Source organism: Pectinophora gossypiella, chromosome 1 (assembly GCF_024362695.1).
Source record: "Pectinophora gossypiella chromosome 1, ilPecGoss1.1, whole genome shotgun sequence".
Lineage (NCBI taxonomy): Eukaryota > Metazoa > Arthropoda > Insecta > Lepidoptera > Gelechiidae > Pectinophora > Pectinophora gossypiella.
Window position 1 is genome coordinate 16,699,855 of NC_065404.1, and position 22,772 is coordinate 16,722,626.

At 37.2% G+C, this 22,772-nt stretch overlaps 1 protein-coding gene and 1 long non-coding RNA gene across 5 annotated transcripts in view; both read left to right on the forward strand.

The window, feature by feature from the left end:
- The window catches only part of LOC126370073 (nuclear factor of activated T-cells 5), a 139,617-nt gene that overhangs the window by 26,099 nt on the left and 90,746 nt on the right, over positions 1 to 22,772 (forward strand). For 2 of the 4 annotated variants that reach the window (XM_050014744.1, XM_050014787.1), the window contains exon 2: positions 22,722 to 22,752. The exons of the other annotated variants lie outside the window; for them this stretch is intronic. In XM_050014744.1, coding sequence (XP_049870701.1) covers positions 22,722 to 22,752 — 31 coding nt within the window. The remainder of the gene's footprint in view (positions 1 to 22,721; positions 22,753 to 22,772) is intronic. 4 annotated transcript variants of the gene reach the window in all.
- Positions 79 to 1,559, forward strand: LOC126371200 (uncharacterized). Its single transcript, XR_007566983.1, has 3 exons — positions 79 to 131; positions 544 to 770; positions 1,444 to 1,559. It is a non-coding gene; the product is annotated as an uncharacterized LOC126371200 (long non-coding RNA).

Genomic DNA, 22,772 nt, shown 5'->3' on the forward strand with positions numbered 1-22,772 from the left:
AAGGTGACAGTTGTTAGTTGACATACGATTATATCTGATGTTTGGTGGGCAAAGAATACAAGGTCTTTGTTTGGTGGGGTTTATTGATTACGTCTTCATTTTGTATTGGCAAAAATATATCTCCAACTCCTGTAAGTATCTAATTAGTTACTAAAACTGGAAGATAATTAAAAACATAGCTAAGGTCCTACCTAGAACGCAATCGTCCCTTATCATCCCGGGCGTGTCGTAAACCCGACTGAGGAGAACCTTTATGAAAGACAAGTCTTTTCTAGCATGATGAAACATTACATTGGACCACCGGTTAAGCACCTGAGGACTTTGTATAAAGTGCTTCCAAATTGGTCTCTGCTTACTCGTGGCTCTGCCCAGCCTAATCGGGATTACAGGCGTGAGTATAAGTATGTATGTAGTAGATACTTTTTTGTGTAGCTGTCACCTATCTATGGTACAAATCATAATATACTGTTTGTTGAAAAAAAGTTAAATAAGTCTAGTTAGGCAGTGAGCGTGTTGTGAATTTAAGCCTGTAATTTATTTCAGATCTCTAAAGACGATGATAACCATTATGAAGAATGACATGCAAAGGCTATTTGAACCACATATCAACAATTTTCTGACCATGACCAAGTGATGAATATGATACAAGTCTACCTCATGAAAGCCACACTACTTTTCAAAGAAAAATATTTTCTTTGGAGTTGTAGGTATTATAGTGAAAACTTAATCCTGACTTCTGTTCTGCATAAATGAGAATCGCACTATGCCAGGTATGTATGCTTAAATTATTATCCCATTAACCCATTTCTTTGAGCCCGAATATCTAAATGTTCAATAAAGTAGATAAATTTCAAACTCATCGGATTACATGCGTAATAGGTCATCCATGTGTCTAAATGTAAAAAATAGAGCCTACTATTACTACTCATTGGTATATGAGAGTATTAACTCACACTTACTCTCCTTCTCAGGGCGGACAGAGCAGAGTTTTGGCACACAAGTTTTGTCATACATTGCAATATACCTACTATTATTATATAGTCACTATTACTCTAATATAAAATAGGTCATAATGGTAGACTTGTTTGCATCTCAAACGATGAACCCGGTTCAAACCCTGGTACCGGACTTGCATTAATTTAATTTAAACAGTTCACATCTAGCACACTTGGCCTGACCATTATAGGTAGCGATACAGCCTATCGTTAGCCTAACGGAAAGCTAGTGAGGTGCGTGTGCTTAGTTCATCTTGTGATGAATGTTACTTTGACTACCTCAATGGGATGCAAGATCTTGCTTATGTTATGTTATTATATTATCTGTGATACATAGATAAACTAATGCCTATAATACCTAATGGGTGGTAGAAATGTTTTGTTCTGAATATCATTGCCGATCAAAATTAATGTGCTCTTTTAATAACTATTATATTTTCATTTGTAGGTAACATAATATAGCGAGTACCCTGGTTGAGTCAAGATAATATAAAATAAGTGGAAAGATAATGTGGCCCAAGTAGTAAAGGAAAGGATGTGCAAACAGCCGAATGTGAATCTGGCAATAATGTGCCTGTTTAAATGAGTTTTAGTTGAGTACCAAATAGTTACCTAGGTTTTCCTGGGAAAAACACTGATCCAGCTTTTCTGATTCAACTGAGTTTGTGTATGGTTTTGAATAAATAACTAAACAATAGAAATGTGTCTTTTTTATTTTACTATCCCCTTTCCATTACATAGATAGATATCATTTAAAGTAACTATAAATAATTAATTGTTCATTACAATTTATATAAAAGTAGTATTAGTATATTATAATTAAGATACCTACTTGATTATTAAAATTAACAAATTTAATGAAGTTGGATTTTTTTTTAATGACTAGAATGAAAATACAATAAATATTCAATTAAACTACTTCTTTAATTCAAAAGGTATTACATTTTGTTATTGTTAGATACAATACTAATTTCTTTTTTAACACTTTGCATTTTGGCGTGTCTTCAGTAATTGACAACCGTCTTCTCTTCGGCGTGTTGCACTGGTATGCTACTGCTGGCGGCTCCACGAGCTCTTCAAGTTCGCAGTCGCGAAGCCGTTTATTTTTGTACACCTTTTTCGGTGTCAGTACTTTAAAAGTACCTGATGAACCTAAAACGAAAAATAGTATGTATTAAATAATGTCGTGAATCTTATCTTCTTATCGTGGGTGGAATACCAGCCTCATCAACCCTAGTGTCAGGGTTATGATTGAGTCGCCAAAGGCCCCAAAAGATGAATGTAAAGCAAAGTTGTTGGAGATAACAATACCTAACATAAAGGAAGAAAAGGCCAATTATAACATTCATTAAAGTAGGTAGGTAACTAACGTATTAACGTAGCCATTTTATAAATATTAAAATGTGTATGATAAGTGATTCCTAAAAGATAGACATAGGTAGGTACTTATAAAAAACCACAATACATTGTTTTGTTATATCTCAAAACCATTAGGCAGCTTTTTCGATGAAAGCTCCCACTAGTCTTGATTTTTTTCGGACATAGATTGAACATCAGCGCTCAAAAAGTGGGACGCAAAGTTACTGTTAATATAGCGACGTGACAGTATTTCTCCGCGGTGCGCGATTAGGCGCCGAACTGGCAACATGCGAAGTGCGTGGTAAAAAGTTGCAAATATAGAAGCTCAAAGAAAAAAATATGTAACACTTCTTGTAAGTCATGACATTGGTGCTAATTCCTGTAAACACATCTAACTTTATTTTAAGTTATATCTGTCATTATTATTCTTTTCTTTTGAGATAGCCGCCAACAAACAGACGAGCGAATGGCGTGGGAGCTTTGTTTTATAATATTATTATAATGACAGATAGAATAAAAAAATAATAATGACAGATCTCTCAATGCGTCTTATCGGGGCTTCGGGGGATGCTAGGGTTGGTAGTTATTTCTGTCAGAGAATTAGCCTGGCGATTCAGAGGGGTAATGCTGCCAGCCTGTTGGGCACCTTGCCTCGATGTGACGCATTGGAGGAGGTGTTTTATTTATAGGGTGTGTTTGTTTTGTTTTTGTTTGAATAAATTGATTTTAATTATAATGACAGATATAACTTAAAATAAAATAAATAAAAATAATGATTAGATTACTGACGTGTTAAAGGCAACCAGACGAGATATAGAATGTAAACAAAGTTTCAGAGGTTCAAAACATTTATATTTGAATAAATTATCATAAAGTTCGAATTTTAATCGCTGTCGTCTGTACTAGACAAAGATGATTCGTCGGAAGAGTCCGAGTCAGCTGTGTTTATGATAAAACTATCTATCGTATTATCAATCATGTTGTCAATACTGTGTTTAAATCAACAACTACTCATAATACCAGCAAAAATCAAAAATAAAAGTAACAGAAACGGAATAATAAGAACAAAAATCTAAGTAGGTAAATACGGGGACGAAAAAATATGTATCACTTCGAACGCAATCCAAACAGAAATGAACATGTTCATAAAATGGCGGTCCAAATGTTGACAGCTGCAGTACCGACTGCTTTCCTGTACCTACCACGAAACACAACGACAGCTGTCGTTGACCAACTGACGCCATAACTGCGCGTACGAGTGATAAGGACAGAGATGATAATCCCTGGTTATCGCAATGTAACTCAGTAATGGTCCGTTTGTTTACCTTTTTGTATCTCGTCTGGTTGGCCTTACTTTACGTACCTACCTATATGATTTTAGGTAGCTACGCTGCGGTATAGGTTTTGCGTGAAAGAGCCACAAACATAGTAGGTACCTACCTACTTAAGTAAGTGGAATGATAAGGCTTTATTACCTACATTAACTCGATTCATCTGCCACACACGATGCGTCAGGTCATCGTGTGTACCAATGTAACCTACCTACCTATAAAATGTATGACGAAATCGTGGGTCGCCCACCAATGAACTGTTTATTATAACACTGCCCGATCCTGATGCCCGAGCCCGCGATCTCGACGCATCGCGTTTGGGTAGTTTAATAACCGCTATAATATATACCTATAAGCCCTGTAAGCGCGGTGCACTGTTTTGTACAAGATTGTAAACAACTACGTCTCAATTCCGTGTGTCGAGCAACTATAGACTTTATGTCATTATAAAGATAAGATCCATTCTAGCTTGTTGCGTTGCGCGAGGTCACGTGTTATTACGATTGTAGGTAAGTAGGTAGGCAGGTACCTACCTACTGGCTGAGTCGCGCAAACGCAAATGATAGGTACGTACGATGCGATGCGATGCGTAGTAGGTACCTAGGTATGTAGGTAAATCTGCCTGTATGTTTGTTACCCCTTCAGGCTTAAACAACTGGTTACGTTATGGTAGGTTACATTACCTACCCATCTACGACAATCGCCGTCTGCGTAAAGTTGAAAGCGAAAAGCTACTTTTCTACCTATAGCTACCTAACTTACCTAGGTAGATACTTACCTATTAAGGTATTATAAACTGCTTATACAGGGTGTAACGGAACGGGGGTATCAACCCGAAGTGTGCCTACTCTGTCACTATCTACAAATCACATGCGAGAGTATTGGCCGCCTAAATTCATATTTGCATTAGTTATGAGCAATTGAATTCCAGGTCTTCATGTAATAAATTCAAATTTGCACAACACTACGTAGCAATCAGCTGTTCAAGGTATTTAACTTTTGAGTGAACAGCTACCACCTCTTTTATTTATGCCTGCCCTAGTAAAGGGTAAACGTGCCAGTGATGGCCATATTAATCAATATTTTTTAAATTGTTTTGTTTCATCCTTGTGAGGCCAAGATTTCCAGACACAATAGTTAAAAAAACAATGGGCATTGGTCCCGGTTACTGCTTACTGATGTAATAAGTAGTCGTTACATGAGCCATGTCAGGGGCATTTGGCGGCTCAATAATAACCCTCGCACCAGGATTGACGAGGTTGGTTATCCACCTCACAACCAATAGGATAGAACAAGATGTGAACATACATAAATCACGGCTTTATCTCTAATGGACCAGACAGAGCTACAAGTAATTACACATATCTAATATCACACTTACTGCGCTACTGAGATGGGCAGAGTCACTTTGTTGTACAAGTTTTGTCCAAAAATGTAGTCGATTACCTACATTAATAGTTGATAAAGAAATGTACTTTACAATGCATCTCATCTCCTTGTGTAGTATGCTTTATTTTATGATTACGTAATATCAGGCTCCCTTAACACCGTCATCCAGGTCAAATGGGCATCACACTAGCGGCGAATGCGTTCATGGCTAGCTAGGTACGGGACAGTTTCATTAGAATACTTTCAGAGTTTTGCAGGCCCTAAACAACTACTACTACTCATACACAGTTACCACCAATCACTGACTAAGGTGTGCAAATACTAACACCTCACTTTACAATGGATCAAAGGACACAGTGATTCAAGAGGTAACGACGCGGCGGACGAGTTGGCCAGAAGGGGAACGGGAGGTAACAGCCATCGGTCCGGAACCGATATTGCCGATCTCATTCGGACAGGTCCGCTCGCTGCTACGAACGAGAGCAGCCAACAAACACACCTTTTTTTGACGTGACTTATCGAAGTTTTGCCGCAAATGACATTAACTACTTGGCCGGACAAATGGGGAGCGCTGAAGGCTCTCACCGGGTACAACGTTTAAGACAACAGGCCTGAGGGTGCCCAGTTGGGCGCGAACCTCGGCTCAGGGCGTCGTCTGAGAGGAAAAATGTTTGAAAGAATTAAACGACCCTAGTAAGTCGATAGCGATAAGCGCTGATTGAGGGAAGTCGTCGACCACGCCGGCGGTGTCGGTATCGGGGTCCTGAAATGTTTGTTGTCGCGAGCTGATTGGCTGATTCTATGGCTAGAGTAATCGGGTCGTCGGGATCGTATTACATACTTCGGACGCCGATGCTATTCAGTACCGTTCCTAAGCGGGATGTATTCGGAAGCCGCAACTACCAGGGGATTTGGTTGGTGCGGAGCAGAATCAAAAAAACTAATTTGAGCCATTGGGCAATGGTTGGCAGACTTAGGTCAATGTGCAGATTTTCATTGCGATGGAACCACGAACGATTTTGTATTTCCTGTAGACGGTGGATTTGAGAGAGACTCGCGTGAGCGAAAACTACCCCTGCATAGGTCATGATCGGACGGATGCAAGTCGTGTAGATTCCAAAGGGATAATTTACTACGCTTGTTAAGGAGACAATGAACACGGCCCATTACAAACGTGGCGCGATCGCGCACACGTTTGATATGGGCCTTGAAAGTAAGACGTCTATCTAAGACTACGCCGAGATATTTGACTTGCTCCTCCCAAGGGATCGGCTTGCCAGACATCTTGATGACTTAAGTTGACAGCGTGACCGTGACGTATTATAATAGCCCTTTGAAAAGTACACCGCTGCACTTTTCTCCGGGTTTACCTTGATTCTCCATTTGCGAAACTACTTGCCCAAGGCATTGGCGCGTTGGAGAATTCCGGTAATCATAACTCGACCACGGCACGAAGAATAGATGGCTGTATCATCCGCAAATAAAGCTAGTTCGGTATTAGGGTATTTGGGAATGAACAAACACACCAGACTATGAACCACCGTAAATAAATGCAGGCAGGCTAAGTTGGCACTACCCAACATCAATAGTTGTCTCTCCAAAAGAATTCTAAATGTGAAGAGGTCTCCACTAATACAGGTAACAGCTGCAGGTAGCAGGTGTAGCTGTGTGGTCACGGTGATATCAACAAACATCTGTTTACACTAGGTGTCACCGACAAGCCCCTGTGCAGAACCTGCATGGACGAGACAGCGGCCCATGTGCTACTGGAGTGTGAAGGAGCCGCCAACTACCGGGTCCGGCACCTTGGCCAGACGGGGTGCCTCCCTGAGGCGACCGGCAACGTCAGAGGCTTCTTAGAATTCCTTGGGGATTTACAACATAGTAAAAGCAAAATAAATTTCTCAAGTACCGTTGTGACTGCCTACCCCTTAGTGATACGGGCGTGATATTATGTTAGTATGTTCTGATTACTTATGGCTCTGCCCACCCCATTAGGGATACGAGCAGCTGCAAGTGATTGTGTATCTTATTAACGAGACATTAATGTTACGTTTACAACATAGTAAAGACAAAATCAATTTCTCAAGTAAAGTACCTACCTAACATAACTTTACTTTTACTATGACATGGTAAAAGTAATCTTAAAATAAGTACTTTCGTACAATACAATAATACTTTATTGCGTACAAGGAATTAAAAACACATAACAGTATTTTTTTAAATCTTTCTATCGTGTGGGTTGTGAGGTGGATTACCAACCTCATCAACCCTGGTGTCAGGGTAACTATTGAGCCGCCAGAGGCCCCTGACATGACTCATGTAATAACTACTTTCTTACATGAGTAAGTAGTCACCGGGACCAACCGTGCCTTCCGAAGCACGGAATTGCAAATTGCATTGGGACAGTTAATGGGATTTATACCCTGTACCAGGATGCCAGGGCTCGCGAATAGAAAAAGGCACGCTAGTGTTTCAAACTATCGATAGTTCAGTATCGATTATCGATCATAATCATTTTCAACTACGATTTTGATTGGTAGAAATAAAAAAATAGCTTTTCAAAAAATCTAAATCCATGGACTTTTGAGTTATTGAAATTCAGTTTAGACAATCAGCCCACTCAAAATAACCATACTATCGGAGTGTAGCAATACTACTGACTGAGGGCAAAATTATCGATAGTTTGTTATTAATCCGCAACGATACTATCGATTGTATTGCACTTAGGTAATAAAATCGAAAATGTTCCCACTTTCCGAGTTATCAATAGTCTTGCTATCGATCGACTCTCGGTCGGGATAGATTATCGATAGACATTTTTTGATCGGCAAGCCCTAGTGCACCCGAAATTCAAAATGGCGGTGCTGTTAAGGGGAAGTTATCATTAACCATGATAAAAAATATTTTTTTTTTTTTTGTATTTTTTTTCCTTCCTAAATTGTAGTCGTGTATTATCCAACAGTGAACAATAACATCACGCCTTTTTCCCATTGGAGTAGGCAGAGACTGCGGAATTTCACTTACCACTACACGCTCGTATCGCTACATGCCCGTACCAAACATACATACATAATATCACGCCTTTATCTCTTATGGGGCAGACAGAGCCACAAGTAATCATAACATAGGTACATAAATAATTATCATGCTCGTACCGCTAATGGGATGTTCTTGTGACTCTGCCCACCCCATTAGGGATACGGGCAGAGTGATAGTATGTCTTATTATTGACAGATTAATTTCGCCTTCTGCTATTGCGCGGGATATTTGCGAAGAAACGTGGCAATTCTGTGTTAGTGCCAGAGTGTGAGCGCGGGTGATCCTTATTAGATAAACGACTTTTTTACTTTTCTAGGTTCAAAGTAAAATACGTACCTACTTTCATAAAATACAATACATTCATTCATTCATTCAAACAATACCATAAAAATATTTTATTGCGCACAAAGAAATAACACACCCTTAAGTACCAGGATACTAGCATTCCAAAAGAGATAGAAACATGCACACGAAAGTAAACTGTCAAATTATTTGTCAGTGCTTGTTTACTATCTGTGGAGTGAAGTTCGAAATTTGGATTTGTTGTGATAACTGTGATCAGTGATAGTTCGAGGTGTCTTTGAGTAATGTAGGTTATTATGAAATGATGATGTGTGTGGGTGCCGGCGATGGCAACTTAAGTGAAGCACGGAACTTGTATCAGCGATTCATAGAAGGTAGACCAGCTGATGAAGCCAGGCAACTGCCTTCACTGCATTGCTTCAGGAAAATGGTCAATCGCCTACTGCATTTAACGGGCTCTTTCCACGCGTCATCCGAGACTGGCCGCTCGGCGACCCGTGATCCGGAGTTTGAAGAAGCCGTACTAGCCGTGCAGCCAACCCAAGGACTACCACGCGAACCTTACCACATGCAACGTACGCCCGAGCTAATTCCTGCTGATTATTTACCTCGTGTGGCATTCTGAGAATGGTACCGAGTTCAAGTGGAAAGCTCACCAGACTTTGCTTCGAAAGTGTTGTGGACAGATGAAGCGGCAGGTCTGTGCATCGAACGGGGATGACGACATTTCGAACCTTTCTTGTAAAACGTAAGTCTAATTATTAATTACCTACCTACTTACCCACACTTTCACACTTTTTTTCCTATTTACTATTAAATTAAATACCTTACCTAAACAAGTAGGTAATTTTAACTTATTTTACACGTCATAAAATAATGTGAGAATAGTTGTCAAAGCAAAATGACTCCAATTATTAGATGCTTTAGTGTCATTCTTGTTTGTTACAGTCGCCGACGTGCCGCCGACTCGGATTGTTCCAATCGGCCGCCGACTCCTTTTGACGTTGCCGCCAAAGCCGCCGCCCGCTCGAATTTCGTACCTATCGCGGCCGTGCGAGCGCCGCGAGTACCAGGCGACCAGGACGCGCTAGGAGATTTGTGTAGTGCCAATATTTGAGTGGATTAAGAACAGTGACCTCAATAGTGCTGTGCCGTGTTTTTTACATGCTGGAAATATTAAAATATTTTTTTAACTGAAATTGAAAAAAATATCAAAAGTGTTTTTTTTTAATTGAAATTTTGCAGATAAGATCTACATAAGGTATAGTTTTGTCCCCTTTCGGCTTGATACCCCCCTTCCGTTACACCCTGTATACGTCCCACTGCTGGGCACAGGCCTCCCCTCAATCAACCGGAGGGGGTATGGAGCATATTCCACCACGTTGCTCCACTGCGGGTTGGTGGAGGTGTTTTTACGGCTAATAGCCGGGACCAACGGCTTAACGTGCCTTCCGAAGCACGGAATCATCTTACTTTTTCGAACAATCACACCTGATTGCTTGAATCACCATTCAAGCCTGAAAAGTCCTTACCAAACAAAGGACAGTCTCACAAAGTGATTTCGACAATGTCCCCATCGGGAATCGAACCCGGACCTCCAGATCTTGAGCCTATCGCTCTAACCACTAGACCACGGAGGCTGTCAATTTGTCATTAAGGTATTAAGTAGGTATTATAGATAGTAGGTAGGTATCTTGGTATAGGTACAATAAAGTAATATTTTACGTCTTTAATTATTTTAAACCCTACAATTTATGTTAATACGGCTTTATTATAGTTTAGTTACTGAAAATGGTTCGGAATCGAGACGTCTATAGGCACCTATCGAACCTATCTATCATCACAGCCCGGACACTTCATACAAACAACCTATCCCCTACTTTAAACATTTAACTAGGTAGGTAGGTACCTACATTAACTTGTCTACATCTAAGTAGTAGGTAAGTTGTAATTAGCTAGGTACCTAACATTTCAAAAAAACTCAAGGTCGGTAGGTATCATTCATGTAGGTAATAACTCACTATCACTATACTAAAACCCAATATTATGTAGATATTCAAGCAATAGGTAGGTACCTAACTAACCTACAATAAAAATTTGATTATATTTGTATTAATTCAGTGGTAGGTAAGTACCTACCTACCCAATTGTAGGTAATAACTTGACAAATTAATTGTGCTTACCTGGTGAGGAAGTGCTTGAGCGATTTTGAACGTCTTGAGTCTGATATGGTTCTGGAACTGCACTTCTCTGGAGTCTTTTTCTATGACCAGTCTCATTTCGTACATACTTGATATTGAAATGGTCAATGCATAAATACCTTGACCGCAAATTTTCTGCAGGCAAGTGGGCAATGTTCATATTACCTACAAGAAAAGAATATAATTTTCAATAAAACATAAATAGCCTATAGATGTTCCACTGCTGGATCGTCTCTACCCTCAAATAACAGGAGGTAATCGTTTTGGTGGTAGCCCGGACCAACTATATAATTTCTGAAGCAAAGCTTACTCTTACTTTTTCAGACAATTAAGTGACTTAGTCCGCAATGTCATAACTAAACAAAGATTAATGGTTGGATCATGGTAGTGGTTCCCTGGAAGAAATTGCTTAAACAGGCCTCCCATGTGTACTGTAGTAGGTATGTTGCATAAATTTTTGTATGTTCTAACTGTTTGTGATCATTAAAAATATTTGATTTGTGATGAATAATCTCACAAAGTAATTTTGATAATATCAGAAACAGTACCCGGACCTCCAGATCATAAGCCTAATGTTCTAATCAATAATACACAGAGGCAGAATCTACTAAAACAGCAACTTTTGACATGTCTTATTAAGTTCTTGTAGGTACCTACCTATACATAATGTATGTATAGATTGTTACCTGCTGAAAGGTGGTCAGGTGTGAGCGAGACCAAGATACTAGGTATACCTCATTTGGGTTCCTGGCTTCTGTACACAGTCCCGATGTGTGAAATTGGTACAAAACTGTAGGTTTGGTAGATAGTAGTTTATCTTAGGTATCTATTAAGACTGTATAAGAAGAAATAAATTAATGTTTTATTTTTATTTATTTTCATCTTAAATTAAAAGTAAATGTGTAAGTAGATATCTGGGGGGCCAAAATGGCTACATCAAAGCAATTCATCTAAGAAAGCAATATTGCTATTTGACATTTGTTTGCATCGCACACTTACTTTTATATGCACAAATGTGAAACTGCAATATTGCTTTCTTAGATGAATTGCTTCGATGTGGCTATTTTAACCGCCCTGGTCTATAAAATGTTCAATAAAACAGTCCAAAATTCAGCAATAATTATGTACTTGATTGACTTTTTTTAACTTTTGTCCCTTTTATTCCACAGTTCACTTGGAAATATAAATCCATCGCATACAGTATTGGTATATAGTAGGTACTTTACAAGTTTTTGACTATTCCAGTGCTTTAGTAGTTATAGCAATTGGTTCAGAATCTGGAGGCCCTGAGTTCCCAGTAAGAATATGTTAAAAATCACTAATTATGATTTTCAAGTTTGATTAGTATATCTATATGCCATGCTAAATTACCCAATTGTACAAAAGTTAATTTAATAATTCCAAATTGACATTGAGCACAATACCTAATTATATTATGTTCTTCAGACAGAAAAAACTGTTCTACTACTCTAAACTGTTGATCTCAGCTTGAGTTTAAGTATTACATTAATTATGGTAAACTAAATGATAAATGGTGACAAATGATAAACCGATTAGGTACCAAAATAATAGTCTAGCAAGTAGGGGGAGTGGCAATAACTTTCCCACCATGTTAATTAGGTATTTCTTTTTATTTTATTCCAGTTTTGATTGTCATTGATTCTATCAAATTGTTTGTTTGATAACTTTTTGCAGTTTAATATTAAAAATAAATAAAAGTAAACATTTAACTACTTACCGCAATTCTCAAGCCATACTTTTAGGCGGTTGACGTCATCCCACGGAAAACGGAACATTGACTTCTGTTCCGAAGAATTTGTACAATTATAATAAGAACAATTGTGTGCAGACATTTTTTATAACCACTGTTCCTGTGCCGCTACGTGAAAGCAGGTTTCATGAAGCCAAATCAAAGTCCGATTTCAGTCCAGGGTTAGTTTGTAAACCACAATACACAAAACGTAGAAGGCGCGTTCGACTCGTAATTCAAACGAAAACAAACATTTTTAAACATAGGTAGGTTACTAACCTACCTACGTTATTTGAAAGTTGCGTTTTTTTTTTGTTCTCAAATTTAGTTTTAAATGATATTTATACAGGTTATATTTTTTTTTTAAATTTGATATTGTATCTCCCATAATTTATGAGAATTACAACTAAACATTTAATTAATTCAATAAAATGTATTTTGCAAATAAACACAATCTTTTAAAAACGTAATATTTTATTATCTGTGGCAAAGCTAGATCGATGTTGCAATAATTAACGATAGATGGCGCAACTTTAAGCGAGCTTCTTACACATAATTATAGATGGCGTTAATAAAAACGAGAACGTTCAACCCCTCAACAAGCTCCATACTCGACGTAGTTCCGACGTAAATCCGCTAGAGTAACCACTAAATTTAAAAATATAAAAATCTCCATTAAATGCCAATATCTTTGATTAACTTTTGGTTGGAGTATAACTTTTAAATTATAAAACATAATTTTAGTGCCTATTTATCGATTATTGGCTTTTAAAGAAACTTTAATTACAAATCGGTACTATTAGCGTCATCTATTGAAATTTTTTTGAACAATGTTTCCTAATGTTCGCGATGAGAACCCATGGTTAAACGAAGACAAAACACTACAGCGCTAACTACAGTTTTTATGGGGAACGTAGCGAAACTCCCTCATTGCGTTCGTACGCATGTCATGAATCCTTTTATTATTATCATCATCATCACCAGCCCATTAACGTCCCCACTGCTGGGGCACGGGCCTTCCCTATGGATGGATAGGGAGATCGGGCCTTAAACCACCACGCGGGCCCAGTGCGGATTGGTGGTTATTAACGACTGCTAATGCAGCCGGGACCAACGGCTTACCGTGCCTTCCGAAGCACGGAGGAGCTCGAGATGAAAACATTTTTTTTTTGTGGTCACCCATCCTATGACCGGCCTCTGCGAAAGTTGCTTTACGTCAACAATCGCAGAGCGCGTTTACCGCTGCGCCACCGAGCTCCTTTATTATTATCATATTGTATTATATTATTTTCCTTTCTTTATTTCAAAGAGACTTAGGCAAAAAATGTGCAACATTGTAGATTTCCTTTCAATATAAGTTGCTATTACTTGCAACTTAGTTGATCGAATCAAACCAAACTATTGATTTACCTCAAATTCGTTGCTTGTATAGATATTAGAGGAAGGGGCAGACCTAGGAGAACATTTATGAAACAAATAAAAGAGAAGGTGCAGGTTGTGTCGTATCGGGAGGTGAAGGTTTTGGCGGAAAGAAAGGAATGGCGATTACTCCACCGGCGCAGCTCTTAAATAGTGAGAGAGATAGATATTTAACCTTGTTAAATGCTTCAATAAACTAATGGATGAATTTGAAATATAATATGTGACCTTATTATCACAGTAGCCATCTCCTCAGGCAACCATTGAATTTAGGGTATATCAAGTAAGATAAAATGGCTCCGATTGCTACAGACACCTAATTTTATTTTAAGTTATAGGTACTCGTCATTTTCTTATCCGCCGAAAAGAAAAAGGATGGACGATTGACAACTGGGGGGGTTAAAATGGCCACAACGAAGCAACTCATCTAAAAAAGCCTTTTACGTCTAAATTATGTATAAGTACTTGTTATTATTTATTTTGTTTAAGCCTAAAAAATATGCTTTAACTCTCTTTTAAATTGCTGTGCCCAATCCGGGTCCATATGTGTTACATACCTTATATTACCAACCTCCTACCATGTGGAACGCAATAAATGATATGATTATGATATGATTATGAAAAAGCAATAGGTATGTATTGCAATTTGACATTTGCGCATATAAAAGTAAGTGCGCAATGCAAACAAATGTCAAATAGCAATATTGCTTTCTTAGATGAATTGCTTCGATGTAGCCATTTTAACCCCCCTGTTAATTTTAAAATGAATGAGTAAATAACCCGGGCGAATAAAATAGACATCCTGCTGATATTCAACCTGTTTGACTTGTGCCGTCAACTTAATTCTGCCGGGAAACAAGAAACAAACAATTAAAAGGCCAATAAGTATAAAATTTTGGGAGGGGTTTTTATTTTACTTAAAATAGACGTGTTCCATGAATTTTACGCCTGTCGATTGCCCGTCCCTTTCCTTTTCGGCGGATATGAAAATTACAGGTAAGTACTTAGAACTTAAAATAAAATATGGTGTGTACTAAAATCAGCACCATTATCAGACACTAAATCTTTTTAATACCAACTACCTATTTGTATTCGCGTGTATTGTAAGCGAGCTCTACGAACGAGTGAGAAGCGTATTCTACGATATTACGAACGTCGACCTGGAAGAATATATAGAAGATATCAAAAGACTAGGCAAAAAAGGATATCGCAGACCTTTACTCATTGAATTGCTTAGCAAGAGAATGACAAACTATTTACTATGGAACCGCCGAAGCTTTGCCGGAACTGGATTGGCGATCTCTGAGCTGCTAGACGAAGACCAGATACGTGAACGAAATAAATTAAAAGATATCCTAAAACAATCGAGAAGAGAAGGGAAGCATGCTATTTTCAGAGGAAATAAGCTAATTATCAATGGCAAAGAATATAGATCACAAATATATACAGATGAACAAAACACACTAAATATTAGCACCACGCGACGCAAAGATCCTACTAACTCGGAAAGCGCCATATTCAATTCTCCTCCTGAAACAAAAACACAACCTATATCAAACCAAAACAAAAATAATACATTTCGCAACTAAAGGCAGCGAATTTACGTTATTAAATCAAAACGTACAAAGCCTATATAATAAAATTCATATACTAGAAGCACTAACTGACGATAAACCCGAACTGAGCGCCCTATGTATAACAGAGACCTGGTTATCACCTGAAAAACAGAAATTAGTAAATGTTAACAACTATATTATGGGATCATCATACTGTCGTGAAGAACATGAAGGAGGCGGCGTGTGTATCTTTATTAAAAAGGGATTAGAATATCGAGAACGAGTAGATATATCATCGCTATCTAAAGAAATGATATTTGAAATATGTGCAATAGAACTTACTAAAGCAAACATACTAATTATAAATCTATATTGGCCAAATAGTAGTAGAGAAATTGAAGTATTCTATAACATGCTAGGAAAAACTTTAAAACTTATAAATAAAAAAGACAACGATAAAAATATAATTATAGTAGGAGATTTAAATATAAACTTTCTCGATGAAAAGGAAAAGAGTAGACTTTGTACATTAATGTTAACATATAATTTACATCAAAAAGTTACAACACCCACGCGTATAACAAAATCTAGCGCAAGGTGCATAGATTTGGTTTTTACTAACTTTAATTTAAAACACTCAAAGGCTAGCGTTTTCGAATTCGGTTTTTCTGACCACCAAGGAGTGATATTTAATACACCACTTTATATCAAAAATCTAAAACACTTTCTTATAGAAAAAAGAATATTTACTGATCGTAATATCCACTCATTTAAAAACATGATATCTAAAATAAATTGGGAGAATGAACTAAATCCTAACAAAACTTTAAATGAAAATTATACTATATTCAACAACATACTACAAAATGCCTTAAATAAATGCATACCTAAAGTAATTATAAAAATTAATATTAAACAAATAAATAAATATTTAACACCCGGACTAAAAAAGTCATGTCGAAATAAAAGATTATTAAAACTACTTATAACACAAACAAAAAATGAAACATTAAAAGAAAATTATAAAAAATATTGTAAAATACTAAAATCTGCTGTAAGGTGTTCTAAAAGAATTTCAAACAAACGTAAATATAATACTTCTGAAAATAAAATGCGATGTATGTGGAATATAATAAAAAATGAAACAAACAAATGTGATTACTCAAATAAAACTAATATTCGGCTAAACTTATTAACGGACTATACAGAAAATCCACAAAAAATTGCACACGAATTCAATAGATATTTTACGTCAATAGGAAACGTTAACACTACTACCCTAAAAACAAACTCCTTCATACATCCTGAAACATCGAATACAATACTCAATTCCTTCTTTCTATGTCCTGTCGAACCCTCTGAAATAAACCACATTATTAAAAACCTGAAAAATAAAGATTCATTTGGAATAGACGACCTCCCCCCAAAACTAATTAGAAAATGTGCTGATATTTTAACTGCCCCTTATACTACAATGATAAATCAATCCTTCAACGAGGGTACCTTCCCCGAAAAACTAAAAGTCTCTATAATAAAACCAGTCCATAAAAAAGGACCTACAACTGATTTAAATAACTATCGCCCTGTAGCACTCTTACCAACATCAGCCAAGATATTTGAAACGACAATTGCAAAGCGCTTAAATAACTTTCTTGAAAAATATAAACTGTTACATGAAAAACAATATGGCTTTAGAAAAAAACATTCAACAACGTTAGCAATATATAAGTATGTACAGAAAATTTTTGACATTATAGATAATAAAAAATGCGCAATAGGACTTTTATTGGATATGAGCAAGGCGTATGATAGAGTCCGCCACGAAACTTTATTAGATAATTTATTTACATTAGGAGTAAGAGGAGTAGCGCACAAATGGTTTAAATCTTATCTTGAGAATCGAACACAATATGTCCAAATTAAATATACCAACTTCGAAACTGGAAAAATCGAGCATATAAGGTCTAATGAAATGCGTTCCAATGGCTCTATACCACAAGGTAGTGTCTTAGGATGCTTACTTTTTATTATTTACATAAATTCTCTTCCTAATGTTATCAATGAAGATTGTGTTATTTTTGCAGACGATGTATCAATCTTAATATCTTGCTCAGATAATAATGAATTAGAAAATAAACTAAATACTACTTTAAATACCATTTTAACTTGGCTAACTACCCATAACCTGGAATTGAATCTAAAGAAAACCAAAATTATCCAATTTAAACCTTCACAAAAAAGACCATTACAAATATCTTACAACCATAATAATACTATATTAGAATCAGTTAACTATACAACTTTATTAGGAATAGATCTCGATATGAATATGACGTGGAAATCACATATACAAAGATTAAAAAACAAGCTGTCGTCTTTCACCTACGCGCTCTACCAACTGAAACGCGCATCGGACTTCAACACGGCGCTTGCAGCATATTACGCGTATGCGCATTCAAGATTGTCGTATGGCATCATAATATGGGGTAACTCCTGTGATGTACAAGACATATTTATAATACAAAAGAAATGTGTACGAATCCTAGTTAACATTGAACAAACAGTATCTTGCAGATCTTATTTTATAAAACACAAAATATTGACCCTTACTTCTATCTACATACTCGAGTCATGCAAATTTATTAGAAATAACCCAGACTTATACACACCAATGGATAATAGTAAAAAAAGAAATGATCGCAACAAATATAAATTGATAAAACCGGCAACAAGTATGAAACTAGTATCTAATAGTCCCCATCACATGCTAATAAAAATATACAACCATCTACCGAATAAAATAAAAAGTACTGAAAAAGTTAATTTATTCTCTAATACTCTAAAAACATTCCTTATTAGTAAATGTTATTATAATATTACAGATTTTTTTAATGATGATATAAATAAATATATATAGTAGGTAGTTATCCTTCAATTGCTCTAAATAAATAGCTATTATAGGTTATTAATTTAAGTGTAAAGTTCCTAAAGAGTAGATTTAAGATATGTTAGTTATAGATTCCTTTTTTATTGTTATTATTTTTAAGTAATCGGCAACTAGTTGCCCCTATTGTTTGCTGTGCCCTAGCAGGGCGTCACATGTACGCATATTTATTACAACACCTTGTATAACTTGTGACTTGCAATAAACTTCTATTCTATTCTATTCTATTCGAGTTTATATCTACTTTAACAAAATACCTAATGACGTCTTTCTATAATGAAGATGTTAATCAAGAGCGTTAAAAATATCCTAATTATAAACTGTCTGTATCTACCTATTTGAAATCTTTTAATTAGTCCACTTTTTTCTTCAATTTATCCCATATTTAATCCAGATGGTTGTATCTAATTTATAATCATTATTTTTTTTTTTTATCTTTTCTTTATTTTTTTTTAATTTATTTGAGGAAGACTTACGGCCATATACATTTCCTAAAATAATTGGCAGACATTATTACAAGTCTCCACCTAATATCTAGTGGCTAATTTATGTACCCTTGTACAGTCATAAAAAATAAGTAAAGTACTTACACATACTTACTTATTTGATATTCCCAAACTAGGCCTAATAAATAAGTCGCTTGTGTGTGCCACAAAGAAATTTTTCGCAGTTTTATAAAAAAAAATCACCCATTTAAGGAGCAGGCAAAGATCATGAGACTATACTGCCTAGTCGTCCGTAAGCTTTCTTGTTTATAAATTCTTGTGGTAAATTCGACAATAAAGACAAGGCTTTTTAAAGTTCCGAACTTCAAAAGGGAAAACTGAACCCCCATAGGATTGAATAAAGCCCCCCTTAGACTATCTTTGGTAATTCACGGCAGTTTGTACGGGAGATGGTTCTGATTATGTTTTTTTTCGTGTTATATTTATTTGTAATGTATGGTGGACTGGACTTAAACGTCGAGTCCCAAACTACATGTGTGATAATACTACTGCTCTCAGTTGGGGAGATACTCGTCGCGTCGTAATCAAACTTCAGCAATTATCTTAAATAATCGTCGAGGAAGACCGCGTAAAAGATGGTGTGACGAACTCAATGCTTACCGGAAGGATTGGCCGGATATCGCGCACAGTCTAGAGGAGTGGAAAAATCAAGGGGAGGCCTTTGCCCAGCAGTGGGATCGAATAGGCTAAATAAGATAAGATAAGAATATTATATTTTGTAAATGAACGTTAACTGTCCAACTATTCGTCAAAGAATACCGCAACCGACCAAGATTGCCGTCCTCGAACTTTTCAAAAAAAGCGGGAAAAACGTTCCCGTTCGAAAAGAAGAAATCAAAAGTAAAAACAAAATAAATTAACTGCCAGTGTCAAAACACAAATAATAAAGTCGTGACACAAATTCACGACTTTATTCAGACTATTATTAATTATTTAATCTCATACTTAATAATAAAATAATTATAACGGATCCTAACCCATGAAACGTTTTCCGTACCTAAGAAAAGCGCGAAGGATACGAAATTTGGCACGTAACATACAAATAAATATAAAACTACGTCACTTCTGCGACATCTAAATAAACACACACATACATCCATCCACGCTGCATATTATAGGAGAACGCTAAAAGTCTTTGCGAAACGCTCAAACTTTGTCAAGATCTATCAGTACCTACATTCGCGAGCCACTGGACCGATTGCTATGAAAATTGGCGTATAAATACGTATAGATCGAAGCCCATTTACTTCATCCTTCAACAATAAATCCTATAGGTACGGTCACGAGCATTAATATATACACTTTGGTACCATGTCACATTAACTTTTTTGACAAATTGAACTGTGAGTCTCACTAAATGTCAAATATGTTAGTGCGACAGAGTCCTAAAGTGGGTACATTATATTGCTCATGACTGTACTCCAAGAAAATAAATAAGAAGTCAAATAATCGGCTTTTGATGGACAAAAATTGAGAATACTAACCGATAAGAGCGTGGCTCTTAAATTAAGGAAGTAGCACCATTCGAATGTCAGCAGGACAGAGATATAGTATATCGCCTAGCGCAAAAGAAACAAGAGATACATCTCTTTCGTACTAACGCTGAACAGATTAGTACGAAAGAGATGCCACTTTAATAATGCTACGTTGAAAGGGGGTGAAACTCCGGTTTTCTTTGTGCATCATGTAAAAATCACTGGGCCAATTCAAATGTAATTTTGCACTTTTCTACATTAGAAGCTTGATGGACATCTGCAAGAAGAATCATCGCGCTACAACCTCAAAAACTGACGCGGCGCGAATTATATTGAGCACTTCGACCAATAAACGATACGAATGCTATCTACGTAGATGGACGTCAAACGGCTATTGGTCGAAAGCCTCGCCATAATTCGCGCTCCGTGCAGAGCCTACTGGGCTATATTAATTATTTAGGTTAACCCAGGTCATAGAATAAAGAACAGCACTCCGTATAGAAGGTAACTCCCCGCCCCGCACCAATTCGTATCGGCCGCCGACCTCACCCCCTCTGGGTCTTACTTTAGTCTTGAATTAAACCGCTAAGGAATAAGGGGCGCGCGGACTGTCTGTCTTGCTTGCTAGTGGTAAAGCAGCATAAAGTAAGAATGAGATTTTAGTACGAAGTGTCTAGGGTGCGCCCAGTTTCAAAAGCTAGTACGTAACACAAGTGCAGTCTCGTGCTAATCACGTTGGCCTAACAGAAAGCTCAGTGACGGTGCTTACTTAAAGCAACCTATGTCCAACGTAAAGTAAGAAGTTGTATGGAGAATTGGAGACAATAGTTTCTCAACAGCAAAGTCGAAGCCTTAACTTTAACACTTTTGTTAATTTACGCCAGTTTGTACGGAACCCTCAGTGCGCGAGTCCGACTCGCACTTAACCGACTATTTCTTGTTGGTTGAATCTTTATTTTGAGTTTATTGTAAATTATTTTCTTCAACCTGAATCACGACATAAACCCACTTTTTTTTAAATTTTGATTAGGTAGGTACTTTGCTAATCCCATTATAACCAGAAAGCTCGGTGACGGTGCTTACATAGCATGCTCGGTGGGTACTTAGTTTATCTTGTGATGGATGTACCCATGATGTACCTTTGTACACCCATGGGTACATCCATCCCCATTAGGATGTAGTCAAAGTACCCTAATGAGGATATAGTCGTGAGCTCATGTTGTATTATATTGTCGTGCTAATATCGTGTTAATCTGCAGTAAGTGACGAGCAAATGTGCATTGTTGTGTTTACTGGGAGCATCTGCGTTGCATTAGCAGCAATGAATGATGCACGAGGTCACAGCGCCGCAAAGCATACGCTACATAGACATCTCGCCAGATATAATTGGAAGAATAATAATTTATTTCAAAATTACGTAGATGGAAAAGAATTTACCTATTTAGAAATATTTAAAGCGCCGAAGCGGCAGCTATCCAAAAGCATGCCAAGTGCTCCTAGCTACAGGGGGGCTACAATTTTGTTCCATTTGCGGTGGAGACGTGTGGTTGTTGGGGGGAGGAGGCGAAGCAATTCGTTAAGGACATGGGCCGTCGCCTTAGAGAGCAATGCTTTGACCCCCGCTCCGAGTCTTACTTGGCTCAGAGGTTGTCCGTAGCAATCCAGCGCAGTAACGCTGCTAGTGTCATGGGCACTTTTGGGCCAAGTTTGACACGGAGTGTGTTCCAGTTTAAATAATTTTAAGTTAGGTTATTTGGCGACTTTTTTGTGAAATAAATACAGAAAGTATTAAAAAAAATAATTAAAGCGCCCTTTCTAAGTTAAAGTCCGGACAGTTCAAACAAATCTTGTCCTTACACAGACACTAATCAATTAATTCCACGCACTCCATTCCATCTAAGGACAACTAGACGTCGGCAGGCATTCAATCCTTGTGTTGTGGATATACCACCAATTCGCACTAAACGTTTTGCCTCTTCCTTTTTGACGCGAACAGCAAAGGACCGGAACTGTCTGCCGTCGTCTGTTTTTCCAACTCGTTATAATCTAGGAGTCTTCAAGGCTAGAGTGAATAGGCATTTGGTATTTGCGTGATCCACGCTAGACCACGTAGTCACATACCGTCAGGTACGACTGTGTTCAAACGCGAGCCTATATCTATAAATATATAAAAGGAGAAATTGACTGACTGACATCAACGCATAGCCTTAACGGCTAAACGTAGGCACTTGAATGGAAGGGATGTAGCTTAGGTACCGTAGAGGTTTAATCTTTTTGTTTAAGAAAATAAAGATCCGTATCCGCGGATCTTTACATTAAATATCCGTATTCAGATCCGTATCCGCGGATATACATTTTTAACGATCCGGCACATCACTACTACTTACCTAATAGGTTTCAGCATAAAAGAAATATGTTCTTATAATTTAATTTCTGTATTTTCTGTTCCAGGTAAACCACCTTCAAAACTCTTCTTTATTATGTAAGTAAAAAAGTATTTAT